The sequence below is a fragment of the Lithobates pipiens genome, unplaced genomic scaffold (assembly GCF_037356315.1).
Source record: "Lithobates pipiens isolate NorthernLeopardFrog02 unplaced genomic scaffold, aLitPip1_a1.2 Scaffold_23, whole genome shotgun sequence".
Classification (NCBI taxonomy): Eukaryota; Metazoa; Chordata; class Amphibia; order Anura; family Ranidae; genus Lithobates; species Lithobates pipiens.
In genome coordinates, this window is record NW_027507785.1 from 261,877,981 (window position 1) to 261,902,051 (window position 24,071).

The 24,071-nt window shown below is 43.5% G+C and overlaps 1 protein-coding gene across 1 annotated transcript in view; it reads left to right on the plus strand.

Annotated features, from left to right (window-relative positions):
• LOC143927142 (uncharacterized) overlaps positions 1-24,071 on the plus strand; it is a 565,755-nt gene that overhangs the window by 274,699 nt on the left and 266,985 nt on the right. The window contains exon 2 of the mRNA XM_077451093.1: positions 19,767-20,247. Coding sequence (XP_077307219.1) covers positions 19,781-20,247 — 467 coding nt within the window. The 5' untranslated portion in view covers positions 19,767-19,780. The remainder of the gene's footprint in view (positions 1-19,766; positions 20,248-24,071) is intronic.

Below are 24,071 nucleotides of genomic sequence, written 5' to 3' on the forward strand. Positions count from 1 at the left end.
GGATGAGAAGAGGCAGGTGGGTTGCAGGCAGGATAGGTGCTACACTTGGTGACAGGATAGTAGTATTTGGTAGGAAGTGGAGTAGACTGGGCTGTAGCTGAGGTTGCCATAGGCAATGAGGAGGTAGATACTTGGGAAGGCAGGTGGTTAATGACAGGGCTGGAAGGTTGTGGTTTAGCTAAACGCAGGAGATCTGACCATGCTTGTAGCACAGGTTGAACAAACACTGATTCACACACAGCCTGACTAACCAGAGATTGCACTGAATGGATGCAATCAGACAGCACCTGCTGAGGACAAGAGGAATAACATTCCATGAAATAGGCTGGGTCATCCTCTAACAACCATACCAAAGATACAACTTGGCTCAAATTGAAGGGGGGAGAAAAATCACCACTTACTTTGGAATTACATGTCAGTACTAGCTCTGCACATAATTGGATTAAGGGCTGAACATCCTCAAATGACATGTAGCCCTGATCCACCAGGGAATGAGCTGATCGGATGGTCTCCATCAGCCGGTCACTAGACCACCTCTTTAGAAGCTGGCGACAATATTCACCATTCTCTTCTGCCAGCAGAGAATAATACGAGATTTCATTGAAATCCATATTGGCAGACTAACAGGTCGGGATGGTTCCTCAATGCAGCCACGTCTGGTCAGGAATGGTCTCAGTATACTGTCAGGGAGTGATTAGACCAGACTGTGTGGACTGCACAGAGGAAACCCAAACGCATGTGAATGCAATAACAAACGTGTTTATTATAAATAAAAAGGAGAATGAAAACAAACAGTGCACTACCAACCATAACAAGTAATATATATATATAATAAATGGGACTACCAGTGACGTCAACGAAAGCCAGGCCGAGGTCAAACACCGGGAAAACAGTAGAAGTGTAAGGACGGATGGATGGGCTGCAGAGCAGGGATCAAGGTAGCAGGATACAAGAGGGACGGGTCCAGGATGGGCTAAGAATCAGGAAGGGACAAGTCAGGAAAATACAAAGTACAGGTTCAGGTCCAAAGGTTCAGGTCCAAAGGTTCAGGTCCAAAGGTTCAGGTCCAAAGGTTCAGGTCCAAAGGTTCAGGTCACATGAAGAGAGTGTGATACTGAGACAAGCATGTTAGGGCTTGCTGGGTCTTTATAAGACTACTGATTACCCTCACGTAACAGCTGATCGCTGCAGGTGCTGTCTGTTCCACACTGCCGGAGTACACCCGTTGGTGAGCGCTGGTACTACAGTCCAGGGATCCAATAGTGCCACCAGGAGGTATGTCCTCTTATTACAGGCCCTGGGTGTTAGAAGACACCCGCTGGTGGACACTGGTACTGCAACCCAAGAGATCAACAGCGCCACCAACGGGTGGACCATTTCATGACAGGAGCACTCTTCGGCCAGGAATAAGTTGTGCTTGGAGCTAGCAGCAACTGGTGAAACAACCTTGTCTCCCCCACTGGCCACAGGTACTACTGCCCCCACTGGCACACTACTTTCACCCATTTCAGACTTACCGGATGCCAGCGTCTTTTTCCCCAGTGGTTCCACCATCAAGAAACGCAGGTGGACCCATCCATGGCTTTGAGGGATATCTGGAGCCTTGGGTCCTGGAGCCACAGAGAGGAGAGGAGCAGCTTCTTGCACAAGCTGGGTGATATCAGGGGAACTCGCCATGCCATTCCCAGCCTGGACAGCGACATTCTTGTTCCAATCCGTTTATATTGCCCGCGGAGGTTGGGCTGGTGAGACTACATCAAGCAGGGGTTCCCCACAGCGTCCACAGATGATCCAAGGCCACAGGTGCATGGCCGGAACACTTCCTGCAAATCAGTCCCAAGGCTTCATAGCCTTCAGCCGTATACAGGGCAAGACTACCCTAAGTGTATACTGCACTCCAGTGTTGGTCAGAATGCCCTTAGACCTGCTCAGACCAGGGCCAAGACCCGGAACATACACCTTCCAATCCGACATCATACTTCCAAACTGCGCCATCTTCTCCACCCAACAGCCAGGCACCCCTGGCAGCACTTCCTTATCCTCCTCTGCAGAGGGGTAGCTCCTCCCCCTACCAGAGGATTGGTCCACACACTCTCTGGAAACTTGAGCGCCCACCCTTCCCTCTGTGCAGCATGCCAAAACCTTAATGGAGTTCATTTTAACCCCTGCAGCCCTAACGTAAAGTGTCAAAAGAACAGCCTGACACTCTCCCATGAGCAATGAGACATGTTGGTTCTTCCCCACATTGTTGGAATGCACAATAACACAGTCTATATGAAGCAAAGATGTTATCTCCTATCACAATTTGGATTAGCAGCAAAGATGAAAGTGTTATTATAAAGGGGGGTTTTAATTATCCAGACATAGACTGGGCGGAAGGAACTATGCATTCGTCTAAGGCTGCCTAAACACCAGGGTGCTACATCAGTATAATGTTTATCCAAAAAGAAACAAAACGGTTGTTGTAACAGTTTGAAAATCATTAGCTGGAGTTTGGCTTCAATGTGTTAGTGTATCTCAATTTGTTAGTAGATCTAACATTAAATGTGTGTCTGTTTCTCCTTCATCCAGAGTGTAGGCACTGTAATGCAGGAGGTATGTTACTGACCAGATCACCAAAAGAAAACAGAGATAAAAAAGCCTTAAAAAAGGAAACTATTTCAACTACAAACCCAGTATGCTGACCCATCAGGTCATTATCTTATTCTTCAAGGTTCCTGGAAGGACACCAGTCTAACTTTATGTAATATCTACGCCCCAAATGTCAACCAGGTCCGCTTCCTTTCCAAAGTATACAAACGACTATTTGCAACCCCCCACCAGTATCTGGTTATAGGAGGCGATTTTTAATCTGAACTACTCCCCGACTATGGATAGGTTGTCTGTCGACCCTGGGAAACCCTCCTCAGCGGCAGACAGGAAATCCACTCTATTCCGCCAGCTAACCAGGAAATATGCCCTGTTTGACGTCTGGCGCGCCATGTACCCATCAGCCAAGAAGTTTACTTTTTACTCCCACCCGCATAAATCACATTCGCGTATAGACCACTTCTTTGTTAATGCCCCAACTTTGCGTGCCTGCACAGACTCGGATATTCAAGCAATTTCGTGGTTCGATCATGCCCCGATTAAACTCTCACTAGCACTTGCCCCTGGTTCCTCATGAGTCTCCCACTGGAGTCTCAACGAATTTCTACTTAAACATGTTCCTTCTCAGACGGAACTGGAACAAACCCTGAGACTTTACTTTGCCGAAAACAGCTCACCAGAGGTCTCTCCTGCCTCCATCTGGGAGGGGCATAAGGCGGTGTTCCGAGGCCAGTGCATTGTGCTCTCCACTGCCCTAAAGCGAAATGCCAACAAGATCAGACAACTCTTGCTAGGTCAACTCCAGCAGCTGGAGATATGCCTGTTGGCTTCTCCTACCCTCCAAATGCTCAGCTCACTGGTGAGCACTAGGGCAGGCTTGAGAGATTTAGAAGTAGGAAAGACCGAGAAGACCCTCCTTCGCCTATGCCAAACCTTCTATGACAAAATTGCACACCCTCTTAGCGAGACAACTCCGCGAGCGGGCAGCAGCAACCTCACCCCCTCACATCAAAGATGCGGACGGCTCACTGCAATCTCATCCAACGAAAATTGCACAACTTTTTCACGATTACTACACCACTCTATATAATGACCCGGATGTCCCACATACCCCTCCTTCCTCCACACTAGCTCAAGCCATCAATACTTATCTAGCGGACTGCGACCTAACAGCCCTCTCCCCCTCCGCCCTAACTAGCCTTAACTCTCCTATTTCGGAAGAAGTGGTGGAGGACGTAATTAAGTCCCTCCCGAATAATAAAGCCCCAGGCCCAGATGGCTTGCCATACCTGTATTACAAGACCTTTTTGCCGCTTCTCCTTCCCCGGATCACTCCACTGTTTAACTCCTTTATGTCCAACACACACATCTTGAGAGACATGCAAACTTCTTTCCTAACCATGGTTCCCAAACCAGGCAAAGACCACATGATCTGTTCAGATCCGATTGCTCTCCTTACCACAGACCTGAAAATCTTCACTAAGATACTAGCAAACAGGCTTAACAATTTTATGCCCTCTCTAATACACAAAGACCAAGTGGGGTTTATCCCCGGTCGACAGGCGGGGGATAACACTAGGAGAGTGATCGACCTTGTAGAGGTGGCAAACAGGAACAGGACAGAGGCGTTGCTTCTAAGCCTGGACGCAGAAAAAGCCTTCGATAGGCTAAACTGGCCCTTTCTGTTTGCCACCCTTCGAAGGGTGGGTATGAGAGGTCTCTTTTTCCAAGCAATCACCCACCTATACTCATCCCCCCTGGCCCTAGTTAGGACCCCATACGCCTTCTCTCCCACGCTACCTATAACTAATAGGACTCGGCAGGGTTGCCCCCTATCTCCCCTCTTATACGCCCTATGCATAGAACCCCTTGCGACTCACATAAGGCAGAACCCAGATATACATGGCATTCTAGTTTGTACAAGGGACTTTAAGATATCCCTATTTGCGGACGACGTTCTTTTAACACTGACGCAGCCGCAAATATCTCTCCCAAATCTGCCTGTGGAATTAGACCATATAGTGCCCTCTCAGGCTGCAAAATCAATAGCTCCAAGACTGAAGCCTCCCTCTCAATATGGCCCCACAGACACAGTCGGCCCTCTCCCAATTATTCAAATATACATGGAAAACGTTCTCTCTGAAATACCTAGGGGTCCACCTTACCCCTACTTTTGAAGCTTTATATAAAGCTAACTTCCCACAACTGTAAAAGGATATAAAGGCGTCCCTCACAAAATGGAAAACCCAACAACTGTCCCTCTTTGATCACTTAGCGACCATTAAGATGGCGATCCTGCCCAAGCTCCTGTATCTCTACGAGACACTTCCCATCCCAATCCCAACGGTGCATTTTAGGACACTCCAAGCAGACCTGATAAAGTTCTTCTGGAACTATAAGAGGCATTGGATCACTAGATCTATACTATACGCCCCCCCATAACCACGGAGGATTCGCCTTCCTCAACATAGACAAATATTACCTAGCAGCTCAATTACGCCCAATCGCCTCTTGGTGCACACTTCACGCATACAATAGGTGGACCCAAATTGAAAAGTTATGGCTAGCCCCCACCCAAATTCCCTGTTGTGAAGTACCGACATAAATGTCGGAGGATCACAGCTGTTGGGGCCAACGGCACTTACACGCACACTGTGGAAACGTGCTAAAACAGCACATCCACTCACCTCCACTGCGCCCCTAGTCACTTCCTTCCTGTTTACACCTAATGCTCCAGATAGTATGACCTCACTGATGACCCAACCCTGCATTGATAGGACCTTATTTAGATATGGCCAACTGGTAGATCCGAGGATCAGAGTGTTGAGATCATTGTAGGAACTGAAAGACACTTTCGATCTGCCCAAACAAGCTTTTTTTAGTTACCTACAGATTAGGCACTTCACACAAACCTTTACACCAACCCTCCAATTCTCCCTGCTAACCGAGTTAGAGAAAATATGTTTGGAAGGATCATCCCCTAAAGGTATGATATTGCGCACCTACCAAAGTTTTGTAATGGATACTTCACCAACAGGACCGCGGCACACTTATATGGACAAGTGGGAGCGGGACTTAGGAGAGGTCATACCTTTGAAGACGTGGCAGCTCATTTGGTCACGGGCCCCTAAGAGGTCCATATGCACCTTGTACAAGGAGAATCAATACAAGATTTTGTTTCACTGGTACCAAACACCTGACCTACTCCACTCTATATATCCTTCAGCCGATCCCCACTGCCGGAGATGTCGCAAAGAGGTGGGTACGCTATACCATATCTACTGGACATGTCCACGAATCATCCCTTTCTGGGAAATGGTCCAGTCCCTCCTACAAACTGTTTTTGATATACAAGTACCACTTGACCTAAAATGTTCATACTGGGCCTCCCTCCTGCCTCATTCTCAAAATCCTCCAAAAAACTCTTAGCCCAGATCCTAACGGCTGGGCAATGCTTGATAGCCTTGAAATGGAAAAAGAGGGAACCCCCCTCACTGGTTGAATTACATACTAGGATAAGGGACGTCAAATGAATGGAGTATTTGACAGCCTCCCTAAATAACACCCTTGATAAACACAACAGGATATGGGACCCTTGGGACAGTGTGGAGGCCCCCATACCCAGTTGACCTAAAGGTGGCCCTAGACCCCCCACCCCGGGTAGTGCAGGGATTCAGGGTCGGGTGAGCGTCCATCTCCTCTTTTCTCCCTTCTTCTGCCACTTATTCCTTTCCCCTTTTCTCGCCTCTGTTTCAGTCAACTTTCTTGTTTCTACTTGCTTCCCCTTACCCCTCCAGTTCTTTACAATCACATAACTAAACCACAGCTTTGAAGCATAGCTGTATAGTGACATTAACCTTCGCCTTGAATAATCCTACTGGGATACATACGGTTTTTCCTAAATTTCCGTCTTGCCCTTCATAGGTATCTGTAGCCTGGGAGGCATTCTTTTACAACTGAAATGGTATATTGGCGAATTGCTGGCTATTTACTGCAATCCATGCTATGAGATTTTACATGTGACAACCCTGTACAGTTATTTGTCAATTTTTCTCTTCTTTGTTTTTTTTTTGTATTGGAAAATGTGAAACTCAATAAAATGTTAGTTTCCTTTTTTTTTTTTTTTTTTAAACTAATGCAGTCACCACATCCAATTATTGTTAAGCTGTGATATCCTGCATATTCTATTTGTAGTTTTTGGGTGTAATAACACATCAATGACACCATGAGCCTTCAGATTGCAAATTAATATTGCCACATTCAGGTGGAAGTGTCATCTACATTTTCTGTTTAATACTGTACTTGTCAAATACGATTACAGTATTAAAATATTAATAAATAAAAAAATGAAAATGTAAAAACATTTTTGTTTTACATATTGCATATTTGTCAGCCAATATAAAAATAATAATAAAAAACAACAACAACAACAGAGCTTTTATTAACCCTTTCACTGCTAGAGTCACTTCTTTACAGGTCCGTCAGAATTATTGAAAAAAAAAAAAGTCTGATGAGGCATACACAAGATCGGAATATACGATGAAAAGATTCCGTCAGACTTTTTCTGTCGGGCATTCCGCTCGTGTGTACGTGGCATTAATGGGAGAGATCTGCACTGTCCTATCTGTGATTTTGGACCCCGTCCCCCCATGCTCCCAGCATTACTATAACAAGAATTCACAGGCAGCTAGGATGCTGGGATGATGGGAACGTCCAATGTTCAGAGCACACTAGATAACAGGAAGGAAGGCATTGTTCGCTATCATTAGCAGTTTTTCATCCAGGCTTTTTAAATTAAATTTGTAAAGTTACAGTGTTTTTAAAGTACAGGAGACCATTAACAGTATAGTGCATTTTATTACAAAGGTGAATTTATCTTTTAAATCTGTCTTGGTATCTGCTTCTTGTAGTTCCTAGTACAGAAGCTTTCAGACAAGGACTTGAGGCAATACCTTTGCCAATGAGGACTCTACTGATTTACCTATGCATAGTTACAGGAAAGTAGCAGCGGGATGACCTTATCAGTATTATTCAGTTTTTTCAATGTCCTCTAACAGCCTGGGGTAGCACCTTGATGCTGTAATGCCCTGTACAGATGGTCGGAAATTCTGACGGAAAAGGTCCTAATGGATTATGTTGTCAGAAAATCCAAATGTGTGTGGGCTCCATCTGACTGTTTCCGCCGGAAATCCCGCCGGAAAAAGTTTGAGAGCTGGATCTAAAATTTTCCAAAAACAAAATTCGATCGGACTATTTCTGATCGTTTGTAGAGAATTCTGATGGACAAAGTGCCACGCATGCTCAGATTAAATTACGAGACCAAAGCTATTGGCTACTAGCCTCAACGTAGTCCCATCGTACGCAACGAACGTCACCTCGTTCCGAATGATCGGATTTTTGGACAACTTTGTCCGACCGCGTGTATACAAAAGTTTTGGCCAAAATCCGTCTGAAAAAATCAGACGGATTTTGTGGTCGGAATTTCCGACCGTGTGTGCAAGGCATAAGAGTAACAGTAGGGATGAACCAAATTTAGAACTAGGAATTGTAAACTATTAATAAAGTCCTGCATGCAGGAAGGGTTCTACATAGATAATATATTTGTTGCACCAATTAAAGTAGTTAATTGTTAATTGACTTTATTAAAAAATATTGCTGTAGAAGAAATTATATTCATTTCTGTTTGAGCATAATTAGTGCTAAAGCTTCAATACAAGTTCCTGAACATTAGCCGTTCTGTAAGAAAACACAAGGGGTAGGAAGGGTGGCAAACCGCAATTAAGCTAATTGCTATATTTACAGACAAAAAGTGGCTCATACACCTCTTCCAGGGTTTGCCCGTTATTTTGACACATTCCAGCTATGTTCATAAGAAACATCACAGAAATGGAGAAAAGCTGAAAGCCTTCAGCATATGATGACTTCCTGGAAAAAGCAGAATATATGTATATAATCTCTATATAATTGGTTTATGCTTCTATGATGAAGTCTCGGCCTGCTTTTCCTAGAAATAACATGGCCGAGAAAGTTGGAATATGAAAATAGAACTGTGTCTTAAAACTATAATTTATTATTCCATAGTTACATAGTCAGGTTGAAAAAAGACACAAGTCCATCAGGTTCAACCAAAAAAATAAATAAAATAGAAAAATATCAATAAAATAAAAAATATCGCCAGGAAATTATTGAGATTGGGAAATATATCCAAATGTATTTATATACCAAAATCTCTTAAATGAGAAGACCAACCAAAACTGATATTTAATTCTGTATAGATTGCGGCAGATTGAATAAACAGCTTTTTATATTTCTTTGGATGCATTAGTAGGTTGTCACTGTATGTGCTGGCCGGCGCCCTTGCATGCACGCAGCCTTATGGCCTCCTGGTGGCTGTTGGCATAGCAGTTAGGTAATGCTGACTTTCCCTACAGGATGAAGGCAAGAATCAGCAATAGGAAAGTGACTTTAAAAAAAATAAAATTTTGAAACTTGTTTTTTATTTATTTAGAAGATGTGTTTTTTGGGTGTATTTAGGATTGTTTTGTTAATTTTGCATAGTGTTCTATGCATTTATTCTTTGTGTGTATTGTCACTATGTTCAGTTTCATTCTTTATCCACTATCTTTTTTTTTGTGGCAAAAGTCATGCCAATGAAAGACCATTTTTGCCACAAATACCTGATAAACAATAGTTTAAGGGAACTTTTATAATCCTTGCCTTGAAACACAAAAAAGAATGACAGACAATCCCTTCAAAGTTATGGAAATCCTCCCTTAAGCCTCGTACACACGATCAGATTGTTGGCCAACCGAGCATCAGATTTTTGTCAAAAGGGAGTGTGCCTGGATCTTGTCTTGCATACTAACGGTATTACTAACGGTATTATTGACAATTGTCGGCCAACAAACACAAAACACAGTGACATACTAAGAGGAATTTCAGCCCTTGAGCGCCACCCTTCGGGCCCCTTCTGCTAATTTCGTGTTTGATAAGTATTGATTCCGAGCTTGCATGTTTGTACTTTCAAATTTTGTGTGACGGACTTATGTACTGACCATCAGAAAATCTGACAACAGACCGTTGTCTGCCAAAAATTTACTAGCATGTCATCCAACATGTGTTAGCCGAAAGTTGGACAATAATTGTCAAAAGGAGCATACTAACAGTAAGATTTTATGACAACAGTCTCTCAACAAACAATCCCCTGCCAAGAGTTGGATCATGTGTACGATGCTTTAGATAGTCGTAAATGGAAATGTCCTCTTTGGAACATTATCCCTTTAATCCTGACTCAATGATAACTCAAGATTATAGATTTTGCTGTACTTTTGCTGTACTTTTGGTCCCTGGGACAATGGTCACCAATACACGTGGCGAGGGTGAACCTCATATTTCCAGAGTCAGAGATATTTTTGTAGCAGCTTCTGGTCTATCCTTCAGAAACATCTGTAATAGATTTCAAAACTGATTCAACTGGAAAGACAATGGAAGAGTAAGGGAAGTAAGGGTTTGTGACAAAAGAGAAGTCTAGATAGTTTTTTGTCTCCTTTGCAAAGGAGGACTCTTTTGAGAGGTCAACAAACAAAGGTTTTGGACCAGGGCTGTAAGTCCACTTCGCCGGAATCCCAGGTCCATCTAGAACAAGCAGGTGGCAAGGTCATGGAGCCGGAACAGGACATAACTGATAAGTCCAGAGTGGCAACTCAGTACAGCAAGCAAGTATTGAGTCCAGGGGCCCAAAGTAGCACTGTGGAACAGCAAGGAAGTCCAGAGTCACAGTAATAATCATCTGAGGTAAAGCTAGTGTTAATCCAGTAGGGTTCCAGGGGAGAACAGCAACATGATACAGTAAGAACCGAGTCAATACCGCAAGGGAAAATGGTAACAGGGGACAGCAAGGATTGTACCAGAGGCTTCTAGGTCACAGGAGGGGGAGACCAGCAGGATTGTCTAATATGACCTGGCATCAACTCAGGGTCCATGCAGGTAGTAAATTGCATTAAAGGAACATGGCAGGGAGGTGCTTACAGGGCGAGAGATCACAGGGTCCTTGTGTTGCCTGGCCAAACTCAGGGTCCATGCAGGTAGCACATTGCAGAAGAGAAACACAACAAGAAAGGTACACACAGGGCCACAGATCACAGGATCCTTGTGTGGCCTGACCTCAACTTAGGATCCAGTGGGGTGGCACATTGCAGTAGGGGAACATAGCAAGAAAGTACTTACAGGGCAGCAGATCACAGGGTCCTCAAGTGGCCTGGCCTCAAATCAGGGTCCACACATGTAGTACATCACAGGAGGGGAACACAGCAAGAAGGTACTCACAGGGCAGCCGAGTCATAGGGTCCTTGTGTGGCCTGACTTCAACTTAGTATCCACAGCAGGAAGGTCTTATCTCTCCTCGCCTTATCTCAGGCTTCATGCATGTAGTACATTTTAGGAGGGAAACGCAGAAAAAATGTTCTCATAGGGCAGCAGATCACAGGGTACTTGTGTGGTCTGACCTCCACTCAGGGTCCACACATGCAGTAGGGGATCACAGCAAGATGTGAACTCACAGGGCAGCAGATCACAGGGTCCTCAAGTGTCCTGGCCTCAACTCGGAGTCCACACAAGTAGCACATTGCAAAAGGGATCATAGTTCAGGTGGTACTCACAGGGCACAGCTCACATGGCAGCAGGGTACAGGGCAGCAGATCACATGGCAACAAGTCACAAAGCAGCAGATCACAGGTTTCTGGATTTGGCGGAGTACAGGCGTGGCCTTGCTGTATCCCAGTTCCAAACAGGCAGCATCAGCATCCAGAGGACAAGCAAAGGTTTAGGGTTGGCCTTATGACATGTGGCTTCCATTTCTGCCTGATTGCATCAAGAATGCAGTCAGGGGCAAGCTCTTTGACTTTGGGTATTGAAAAGCCCAGGCAGCGAGCGCATGCTGTGCTCACCAGTGAAAAAGTTGGTGCAAGGGAAAAGAGATCTGCAACCTACATGTGATAACACCACATGGGAGCAGCAGAAAAAGGGCAAACTGCTCAGCGCCCCACAGATAGATGGTGTGGGATCTTCAGGTGAGCATCAGGGAACAGGATGGTGTCTGGCTAGGTTCTTTTCTCCCAGCACATACTGTAGATGGTATGGGTTGGTGAGAGAGATGTGTAGAGAGCGGGAGAACAGGGTGCCGTGATGTAATCGTTTTCACAAGCAGGAAGCCACAGACAGTAACGATAACTAAGAATAACCCTTTTCCATACACCTTAAAAAAAATACCTCAAAAAAATTGTTTTGTTGCGGCCTTTATCTTTACCACCCTCTGTATGTTGTATTCTATAGTCTGGGGGACTGAGCAGTGCCAAGCTCATAGGTAACAGGTAACAGCCAACTCTCTCAAAGCTGCTATAATAAGCTGTATTGTTGATTTGCCATTGTACTGTCCACACTGGCAGAATTTATATCCTTCTGCAGCCAATTTTATTTTAGGCACAAAGCGGTTCTTTAACGCAGTGAGAGCCATATCAAAAGTGTCATCTGCTGGTGATAGGGCAGTGAATAAGGAAAGGACATTTTTTAGCGGTAAGTCCTCCTAATTAGCAGCAAGTATGTAATTCTCAAACATATTAATTCAAGCAATAAAAGTAATTGTAGACTTAACAGGGGGTGAAAGGAAAGGTGCAGGCTGCTGTAGAGAGAGACTTCCTTGTTGCCAATCTTGTGTCCTGTAGCTTGGAAAGCAGAATTATTTACTTGCTGACTGTGCACTGTAGTTTTACTTCTATAGAGCAGGCTGGCTGTGCAGAATCACGTATATACACGTGACTCTGCATTTCCAGGTAGAGGGCCGCGCATGAGCCCACCCGGCTGTGCTGTCACTGGCTCCAGCACATGCGGATCAGCGGCTTCCAGCCAATGATTTATAGCCGAAACCTTACGATTGACGGATCGTGTGACAGGAGAAAGCTTTGTGTATATAAACACAAAGCTCTTATGACGACAGCGATGTGCTGGTGTTGTTTACCTGCAAGGCAGGGAATGAAAACTGGCACATCTTAAACATAATAAACATTGTTACACACACACACATTTACCCCTTTGATTGCCCCAGATGTTAACCCCTTCCCAGCCAGTGTAATTAGTACAGTGTATATTATTAGCACTGATCACTGTATTAGTGTCACTGGAGATGTAACTGGTAGTTAGTCAGTTCTCACAAAGTGTCAGATTGCTCGCCGTCCCGCTATAAGTCACTGATCACTGCCATTACTAATATATATAAAATCCATACCAGACCCTTAACCGAGCATGCAGCCCGGCCGGTCAGGAAAAGGGGTGGGGATGAGCAAGCCCCCCCCTCCTGAACCGTACCAGGCCACATGCCCTCAACATGGGGGGTGGGTGCTTTGGGGCAGGAGAGCGCCCTGCGCCCCCCCATCGCAAAGCACCTTGTCCCCATGTTGAAGAGGACAAGGGCCTCTTCCCGACAACCCTGAACAGAAGAGGGAAGAAGACGATGACGGAGAAGACCGGGCTAACACTAGTAAAAGAGATGGAAGATAACGCAGGAGCCCGGTAGAAGAGGCTGGAGAGCGCAGAGAAGGACCGGAGACTGCGAGAAGAGGCTGGAGAGCGGGAGAAGAACCGGAAAGCATGGAGAAGACCCCCGGAGCTGCCTAGTAAATTACTTTAAAAACCTGTCTAGTGTGTTTTTTTTATTGACACTTTTTTTCCTCAGGTGAATGGGTAGGGGTATGCTGTACCCCATACTCATTCACATAGGGTGGGCGGCCGAAATTGGATTCCGATGAGCCCCCCAACCGCAGACCCCGACAACGGCCAGGGTTGTCGGGATGAGGCCCTTGTCCTCATCAACATTGGGACAAGGTGCTTTGGGGGTGGGGGTGGGGGGCCGCAGCATCAATGTAGGACTGATGTCGCAGAGCAAAGTAGGATGAAAGTTGTACTACTGTCGTGTAGTATAGTGTAAACTATAAGAAATTACCTCACCTGCTGACATTTAATTTCATTAAGCCAAAGTCACTATAAAATATATTTTCTGCATTTAAAAAAAAGTGCTGTAAAGTAGGTATAAACGTTTAGACCTCCTAAGATTATTTTTAATGCTACTTAAGCTGATCAAAGGGTCAACACCTTTTCATTTTAAAATGCATTTGATTTCATATTCTTTCAAGCATTATTCTAGTTTTCTATAGTTTTTTTTACAGACACCTAAATACATACTAAGACAATTTCTATAAAAAGAAAGAGTGGTAACACATTTAGTCTGATTGGGATTGTTGAATACAAAAGACCTAAAATTATTGTTCTTCTCTGCCTAAAGTTATGCTTTAGCTAAAGATGAGTAAAAATCTGAATCTGCATTTCCCTGTAAAATCAGGAGATTTTGGCAAAATTTCTCAGTTTTGACAAAATCCAATAGGATCAATGGGGAACGCAAATTCAAGATGTTTGGTGGTTCTAAAGCGTGGAATGGGCTCTAAATGGTTCTTTCAACTAACGGGCAGTGAGAAATTATCAGAACACTGATAAAGTACAGAAAAAAAGTGATGTAAAATAGTTAGCTTTGACCTAAGCAGTTCAATAAATAAAAAAATAAAGACATTTTGCCCTCATTAAAATAATTTTTTTTTTAGCAAAATAATTTTCACTAAAATCATAACCTATACCCCTATCTACACTATAAGGCCTCATGCACACAGGGTGTTTGCTCAGTTCTCCTATATGCCTTTCCTCCTTTCCTCCTGGCTGCAGCGTTTGACGTAATAAACGCTTGATGAGTGTAAACGTGCCTAGATGCTTTTAGGCGTGTCAAGCATTAGGCGTTGATTCATTTAATTGGTCAGAATAATAATTTAATAATTAAAGGGCTCTTAAAATGGTGCTCATGCCAAGTGAAAAATTGTGTTCATAATGCAGTAGGGTAGCTGTTGGACACAGGACTTGAAAGATAGCCCCAATAATTATAGTAACGGTGCCTACTGTAGTAAATTCCAGATTTCATTTGGATCCCACAAGTATGGCACATATATACTTACCTTAGTCTAAGCTGTAACCATATTACATTCCGGCAAGGATAAGCCCTAAATCCAGAAGAGTCCACTGTAAACTATAGTGGATGTTGTTAGCTTGGCTCTTTAACCTCTTGGCTTATGTGCAAGGGACATTGGTCCTGAAGAGGAAGAGGCAATTCTGCCTCATCTGTGCCACTAGTACCCCCTGCCAGAGCCACCTGCCATTGCCCACAAGTGTCACTTATCAGTGCCCACCAGTGGTGCCAATCAGTGCCACCTAGCAGTGCTGCCTATCAGTATAACCAACCAGTGCTGATCAGTGTACATTATTACCACCCATCAGTGACCATCACTGCCACCCATCAGTGCCCATCACTGCCACCCATTGGTGCCCATCAGTGTCACCTCATCAGCATACATCAATGAAGGAGAAAAATTACCTGTTTGCAAAATTGTATAACAAAATATAAAACATTTTTAAAAAAAGTAAAAAAATTGTGTTTTAAATTTTTTTAACAAAAAATAAAAACCGCAGAAGTGATAAAATACAACCAAAAGAAAGCTCTATTTGTGTGGAAAAAATTATAAAAATTTCATTTAGGTACAGTGTTGTATGTCTGTGCAATTGTCATTCAAAGTGCATCAGCAATAAAAATGCCATGATGGAAAGTCTTATGCCAGCCCTTCTCCCTATGAGTACAGTTCGAAGCACTCGGTTTTCCAACACGTTTGACTTTGATAAATAGCACAATTAGTTAGTATTTTATGGATTAGTCTTATTTTGCGTGCTGTTTTTCTAACTCTCAAAGTTAATTGGCTTCAGGTGTTACCATGGTGATCCATTTATTGTATGTACTATTTTAATTTCCCATAGAAGCCAGATTCTCAGAAATGCTAATGGAATTTAAATAAATTTGCTATGCCTTTATATAAAACACCGTGATAGTAGCATAGGAATTCTCGTTGGTAAAATACAAGTGAAGCAACACGTTAATTCATACGGAACGCAAGGAGCAGAGGGTTCTTAAGAAGTCATATAGCAAAAGCTAAAAAGCTGCAAGGGCTGGATTAAAGCAACCTTATCTGACATTGTGCCTAACTCTTCACTGAATCCAAAATCGCTAATTAGGTTTTCAAGGTTTATCTTGCTATCCCCTTGCCGCCCCGGCATTAACTGCTTTCCATCGTCAGGAAAATTATCCAATATTATGCTCATGGCATGTCTTGTATATGTTTTATTATTAAAGTAATTAAATATAATACAAGGGACAAACTGAGACATTGGTGCACAAAAATATGGTAGGCGATGATGTTAAATATCAGAATTTCAGAAAGGACTCTGCCGTACATTCCCATACATTCCCTCTCTTTATTGATGCTTTCCCCAAGAGTAGCTATGAATTAAAATTACTTTTTTGGGGATATGGGCCTTAAAAGGTGTATACTTTGTCATGATATTTAAAACTTGTATGTAAAGCCAAGATGATTTACCATGAATCTAAAGGCCGAAGCCCCCAGCCCCCCCCCCCCCATACTGTACTTACCTGAACCTAATCTTGATCCATCATGCGAGGAGGTAGCGGGGGCGGGCCCAAGCTGCGCTCTGTGTGTCTGTGGACACACACAGATGGCTTGGGAGTGAGCACACATGAGTGCTTGCATAGCAAGCGACTCACTATGGGGGCTCTCAGTGAGGGTGGGGAGCCAGGAGCACTGGTGGGGGACCAGAGAAGAGGAGGATCAGGGCTGATCTATGCAAAATCATTTTTTTTTTTCACACCTGTAAGGGAAAAGGCATAATGAGCTAGTATGCACCACATACTAGCTCATTATGAAATACTTACCTTACAACGAGGCGCTGGCATCTCACTCGGTTCACGCTGAGGGAGCCGACATGTTCCCTCGGCATAACTTCCGGGTATCGCGGCTCTGGCAGTGTGAGTGGCCGTGGGCTGCGATGTCGTCACTCCCGTGCATGCGCGTGGGAGTTTTCCTCCCGGAAAGGTCTGGCATCTGCCAGACTTTCAGCCGAGAATCCCCTGTGCGCATGCACCGCTGAAGTCAGCGGCTCATTGTGAGGGGAATATCTCCTAAACCGTACAGGTTTAGGAGATTTTCTTTTTACCTACAGGTAACCTTATTATAGACTTACCTGTAAATTTGACTATACAAACACTTTAAATGGTCACCGGCTCTGTGCTCTGCCCCTCCAGTGCTCGTCCGAGTGCTGAGCTGTGGAGAGGATTGGAACTGCTGGCTCAGGCTCTTAGCGGTGCGCTGAGAGACTGAGACAACTGCTGGTCGAGGCATCTGGGCAGATCCCGATTTTAATTGGCGGAATTCCCGCAGAGCCTGGGACATCAGCAGGCTTTAGCCTGCTGTCTGCTGAATCTGGGTTACAGAAGTGCAGAACTATGTGCAGTCCTGTGACCCACAGAAGTATGGCCAAATCAGCTTTAACCATTCTTCTCCTTTAAGACCACTGACGTTTTTTTTTTTTGCTATCAGTGTCCTGTAGAAAATCTCTTCTAATGCTGGGTTCAGACCTTGCTTGTTGGGATTGCGCACAAAACAGCGCTCTTTCACAAAAAGCAGAGAATCGCACTGCTAAATTATATATATCTATATCTCAGATGCAGGATAGCATGGACCTGCTGCTCCTCGCCTTACCATGTCTTGATTCTTTGGCTCCCACCCAGGGGATTTTCTGTACATTTAGTCATACTTCAGTAACCAAGGGTCTGCATTTTTTTTATCTGGATTTATTTGTACATAATAATGTATGTCGCAACATGCTATTAATGTTTATATCTTTGTTATGTAGTCATCACTGCAGTTCTCCTCTGTATGTCCTGGGGAAGTAATAGAGAAACATGTTGACTGATGAGGATCATCTGCAGGAGACAATTGTTGTTATTGTGGTTAATAAGAAACTTGATAATAATCCTGCAAGTGGTTGTTGTAGTCGATGAGTGCAGTGAAGAAGCATGTAATATGTACGGAGATGTTTTTATGGCCTCATTTCAGTCTCAAGTGATTTTATATAACTTTTGTAATACATTTTATTTGATACCATGTGTACTCCTTTCTTTGCCAGTAAAGTCCTATTTCTTATCTGTGATTTTGATGGTTACCGAAAAAAAAAAAAAAAAAAAGCATTGGCTTTATATATACACTGTATTGTCAAAAGTATTGGGACACCTTCCATTACATGCATGTGAACTTTAATAGCATTCCCCATCTTAGTCCGTAGGGTTCAAGTTTCTCCACCCCAAACTCGCTCATCCATCTCTTTATGGACCTTGCTTTATCTTTTTACAAGAGCTTTCTGCTATGTCTTGTCTCCAGCCCCTCCTGTAGTTTTCTTTTGGTAGTTTGTAGTTGGTGGGGCCTGCTGGGTCCCTCCCACAGCTCTGCTCTCTGCGCAGGCATGTGCTCATGTGCAGCACAGTGATGCCACTGCTGCTTTTATATAATAATATCTGGGTTTGCAAAGGGAAGAATTAATGTTTTTGTGGCCTCTTTTTAGCATTAACGAACTAACTAAACTTGCTGTCTCCCCATTGTACATAAATGGATGGACAGCAGCCTTCCCAGGGAGCAAAGCCATTTTAAAACATCCTTGTTTTTTTAATGCTCTAGTGTGTGCACTAGCAATACACATTGATTGCACTGTCAGTTTACCAGTGGAAAAACCAGGTACAGAGCCAATGGGAGTCACATGACCGCTGTCAGCTCTGCAGTGATCCACGGACCTGCCAGTAGGCGTGTCCAGTGCCAGGGTGTTACGGCAGAACCAGAAGTGATGTTGCTGCTAAGCTGTGTTTCCATGGCAATCAGACTCAGCAGCAAACTTCACTTCTTTCCCTTTTCCCCATCCAAGAGCAGGGATTGGCGGGACTTCGCACTGGCCACAGAAGATTTCGGCACACTGTGCACTTGCACAGCTTGCTTGTATCTTTGGCATGATGATACAAAATGTAAACTGACCATGGTAGCTTGGATCGACTGTCATACTACTGTAGTCAGTAGACATCTGTGGTTCGTTTCGTAAGAATTTACGAATTTCCAAAAATGTGCAAATTCGGAAGCATCCAAAATACGAATTTCTATGCTTCCGAATTGTATACGAAATTTCGTTGACACATTTCAGATCCAAATACAATTACAACGGAAACATGACTGGTGTTTTGTTGACCAATCAGAGGTTTTCTTCTCCTGCTGAGTGAGGGTTGGGAAAATTACCCTTTTTAATATGGGAATGGGAGACTGGTACTGGTAGTCGATGGGAGATTCAGAATCGGACAAAATAAGAATGTTCGTTAATATTGTTTTATTATTGTCATAATAATTACGATTATTCGTTATGATGAAGTTAAAAACCCAGGAAGTCAGCACAGCACAGGGATGGTGGGAGCCCCTCATAATGAGCAGAGCAGGGGTACAGCCCCAGGAGGAAGTCAGCACAGCACAGGGATGGTGGGAGCCCCTCATAATGAGCATAATGAGTCGACGACTGCCATATTGAGAAAGGTATTCTTTGCTTTTTAAATTCATCATAATGAACGTTCGTAATTTTTTGCTTTTTAAATTCATCATAATGAACGTTCATAATTGTTACAAAAAGTTAACGAACCTAATGAAAATTTGCATTTCGTACGAATCCAAATTGAATTTTGGAGACTAATTACGAAATACGAATTAACGACTAATATGAAACGGAACGTAACAAAGCAAAACAAATTTATTGACGGCGCACATGTCTAGACTTGTAAGAGGAACAGCACAGGCAGGATCAACCAGGTATATTAGAGCATTGGCAGCATGAAATGCAGTGCAAGCATAAGAGACCACATTTATTTAATTTAAAGAGATGGTGCAATTTTTTTTATTTTTGACTTTACAAACACTTTAAATCTTCCCTACTATGCAAAACTGTATTTGATTAAACACACACTTTACTTCTCATGATTTAATTATATTCTTCTAAGGAGACATCATTGTAAGTTATAAAGAGTTTATTTTATTGTGTAATGCTATATGAATTTTTAAAATACGTTATTTAGCTCCCTAGAATAATAGACTAAATATAATTATAAATAACCCCTCTTGACCCTATTGTGACTTACATTTCTTCCATTGTGTTTCCTGCAGACAGATGTGTTCAGATGGTACTAAGGATGCTTGGATTAAGCTCCTGTTCAACCAGTGCCCACACGCTGACGGAGCTTGACCCCTCCAGCCCGTTAGGAATACCTTCCTTGGATGCCGACACCCATAGGTATGTCCTGGCACTGCCAGAGGCAGAGACTTGGCGCAAGCACCGGTTGGGTTTGACACAGGCTACCCACTCTTGCAACCTTTTGGAACCAGACACCATTTCGGAGACTTTGGTGTCCCGCACAGCAAGCTACGATGCATTATATGATCTCAGAGCAAGGGAGGCGGAGACTAACTTCCCTTTCGAAGGGAACAGCATGTTTGAGGTGGCTACCGGAGGGGACTCCGAATTTCCCTTGAGCCCTCATGTCATTAAAAGGAGAAGAGGAGGCCTCATCGAGCAGAAGGACATCATAAAAGCCCACCAGGCACATAAGATGCAAAGCACGCCCCAGGCACGGCGGAAAGAGTGGGAGTAAGTACAAATCACATGTGTGGGAGGAAATTGGAATTTACCATTCCTTCTTTAGAAAGTAATGACAGAGTATGGTAACTTAATTGATTCTCCTAGTGCCAGTTTCTCTGTGTATTTCTGTAGTGCTGTTACAATGATTGAATTAGCATTTTTAAAGATATAATTTACCTTTTCCTGAATGGTGCTAAAAGGAAAACTACACACAAGAAAAGTAGTAAAATAATTTCATTAAAAACATTTAGCCCACTCATTTTAGTACACTTCTGTTTTTGCACCTGCTGCTGAGGACAGATATATAGCACTTTAAGTGGGAATTAAGCTATATTTGTTCTTTTGCATTAGTGTGCATTTTTTGTGCATTTCAACCTGCACCGTGCTTAGCTAGGCAATTCAAATGAATGGGCTGGCAATTCACCAGATTGGACCACAATCAAACATACAGAATTTTTTTGATGCAGCACATCAGTGTTAATATGCATTGTTTTTTTTGTATAGCATTTGTGTTAAATGAATACACTAGGGTGCCATCAACAATGAATGGAAACACAGCATGGACACTCTTTGAAATGTTGTAGACAATGTTTTCTCTCACTCCTTCACATGAAAAATGTTGGAGTGTGCTACAAATTCATGAATCTGCAGGGCTTTTTTTTCTCGTAGAATAGGTGCAGGAACTCCCTCCGTCTGAGTCACCCCTGGTCTTTGTCCCTACCCACCTCTGACCACCGTCCCTTGATTCCACCCACTACCCACCTGCCCGTTTTAGAGAATACAGAACTAAGTATCATTTTGTGGTGCTAAATCTTTTGTATGGAACATGTTAATGTTGCAGTAAAATAGATCCCCTGCAGCCAGGAACAATAGAATCCCGGCAACAGATCCCCACACAACAATAGACTCCCCCAGCAACAACGGACTCCACCCCAGCAGCAATAGATTCCCTGCAGCAACAGTGAACCTCCCACAACAAAATATCACACCCAGTAACAAAATATCCACCCAAACATTAGACACATCCAGCAGCAACAATAGATCTCCCATCAGCCAGCATCAATATATCCTCCAGCAGCCAGTAAAAACAGACCTCTCCCTCAACAGTAGATCCCTTCCAGCAACATAAGACCCCCCCCCCCACAACAATAGATTCCCCATCAGAAACAATAGGCCCTTACACAATGTCAGATCCCCACCTGTGACAATAGATCCCCCAGCAGCCAACATCAATAGACCCTCCAGCACACCCCACACCCCATGCTATTACATACATTCAGTGCTGGAGGTTCCGGAACTGCATTCCCCCACGTTCCCGCTGAAAAAAAGCCCTGTGTATCTAACACATGTAGGAGGGTGGCACTGAGGCTGAAGTGTCCAAATCATGGATACTCTGTCCTCAGTGTATAAATGGCCCATTGCTGGCTAGAATATTGCCAGCTTTGCAGCCTACATCATCATGGCAATAGATGCCTCATCTATGGCCTTATTCAGCTGACCTGCTGCGAGATTTACAGGCCGACAGCTGGCTCTACTTGGCCATACTGGACAATTATGTCAGTCAGCATGCCTGCCTCCTTTTTTTACTTTCAGTTGTCAGCCAGAGATTGCTGAATGGACCCAGGGATCCTAGCGTTTTAGCAACCCACAAGCCCTATGCAGGAATAATTTCCGTAATGACAACTTCCCAGCACACATGGCCAACTCTGACCACCAGTGTCTCTCAGTATTCAGAATTGATCTTAAAGTGTTACTAAACCCACAACAGTAAAATTAGTCTGTATATGTCTACGTACAATAATAATATATGCAGTAAAACATGCTTGTTATACTCACTGTGGAACCAAAGGGGTAATCTTCTGCATTGTGTAAAAAGGCTGTTTGATCATCTCCTTCTTCCACTGACTCCACTGAATATATTTCCTGATATATACAGAGCCAGGGGACAGGTTGCACATGCTCAGTTTGGTGTGTATTGCTAGGGAGTTTTTTTTTTTTTTTGGGAGAGTGCATGTTGCCAGCACAGGGCCAATCAGCACTGTCCAGACAGAGGGTCAGAGGTCCTGCAAACTTTAACCAGCCACTCATCCTAACAGCTGATGAAAAAAAAAGGTATTTTGCTATAATATATATATACATACAGAAAGAAAAACTGAAACAACCAACTCAACGTGGTAGTACAAAAGAACAGGTTTTACATAAATTTTAGTTGACAATAAAGTAAAATAATATAAGATAAGGGGGAACAAATTAAACCGTTCAGTAACTTTAAGAAGGAGAGACCCGCTTCCAGACAACCCACAATATCTTCCATGGCATTTACATCTTTAGGGAAGGCTACATTTTCCATGGAAGGGTTCTGGGAAGGAAAGGAGGGGGGGGGGAGACACATAGTGGGGGGAATGAGGGAGGAGGGAAGGAGAGAGGTGATATCCAAGTCTAGGAGGCAGTACAACATTACGACAAGTATAGAAACCCCACTTTATTGGGAAGTCCACGACTGCCACACCATTTCAAATTTCCAGGGGCAGCCACTAATGTACATCAGTTTGTAGAGAGGCAATGCAGCATCAATCATAGCCTCCCAGGATGACAGAGTAGGTGGAGCAGAGGAGGATCATTTGCAAATGAGCAACCTTTTGGCGTAGAATAGTAAGTAAGAAATCAGCAGTTTGCTATAATGCAATCTCTGAGCATCATCAGGGATTCGCAATAGAGGAGACATGGAAACTGACAGGTCAAGTTTAAAGAAAAACTGTCCAAAAGCTGGTCTGTATCTTGGGGCACTCGCAAAGCACATGAAAAAAAGGTACCTATCTGGGTTTGACAACGTGGACATCTGGATATATTTTGTGGGGTTTTACCAGGGTAAAGTAAACACTGTGTAACAGTTTTCATTTGTATTAATTTGTCTCTTGATGCAACTACCAGTTTGGGGCATTGCTCAAGACAGTCCTCCCAATCCTCCCTGTCTAGGGAGGGAATGTTTGCCTTCCAGAGACCCCACAATTTCTCAGTTTTGGGGGAGTCAGTCCTGAGGCAGTTTATATTTACTAAAATAATTGCATTTCCATCTTCTGTGTACTGTGGGAGATCAGATATAGTGAATTCAGGGTCCTGGGTTTAGTAACACTAATATTAGCCAGTTTGCTTATTTGCAAACTGATGCTAGTTCTTTTTGAATCTGTTATAGCCATAGTTTATAAAAGTTGTAGTAGTAAGAATTACCTAAATCTGGTGCATGTTTCAGTACTGGTACCAAAACTGGCAAAACGCTTCCATGAATAAGGCACATACCTCCTGAAAACTGAATTTCCTCGATGTCTTTGTCTTGAGGATGGGGGTAAACTGCTGTTGGTATGACGTGCAGGAGCATCTACAATAAAAAGTTAATAAGCCTGTTAATACCTGTAAGCTGTTCTGACAGGTAAACCTTCAACATTTCTTGACTGTTGCAAAGCCTGCCCACCCCTTACTGCTTTTTGTGCATTCCCATTGGCAAACGAGGCTGTCTGTCATAGTAATAGGCTAATAGGAATCTGTGCAGTTGATGCTTAGCTGCAAGCTCTGACACTACTTTGAAGTGTCAGAACTTTGCTTGTCAGAATAAAGCATGATTTGCCCTTTGAATGAAATGTCCTACCCAATGGCAGAATTTCAAAGGACAGTGCACAAAATATGGTTTTATAATTATGGGTTGATGTTGATAGGCCAAACCAACCACCCTAGCACCCCCCCCAATCTTCATATATCTTACAGGCATTTCAGTACAAATATATTTCTGCTAAGTTTGCAGATTGTGTCCCTCCTACACTGCATTTTTGGATACTGGT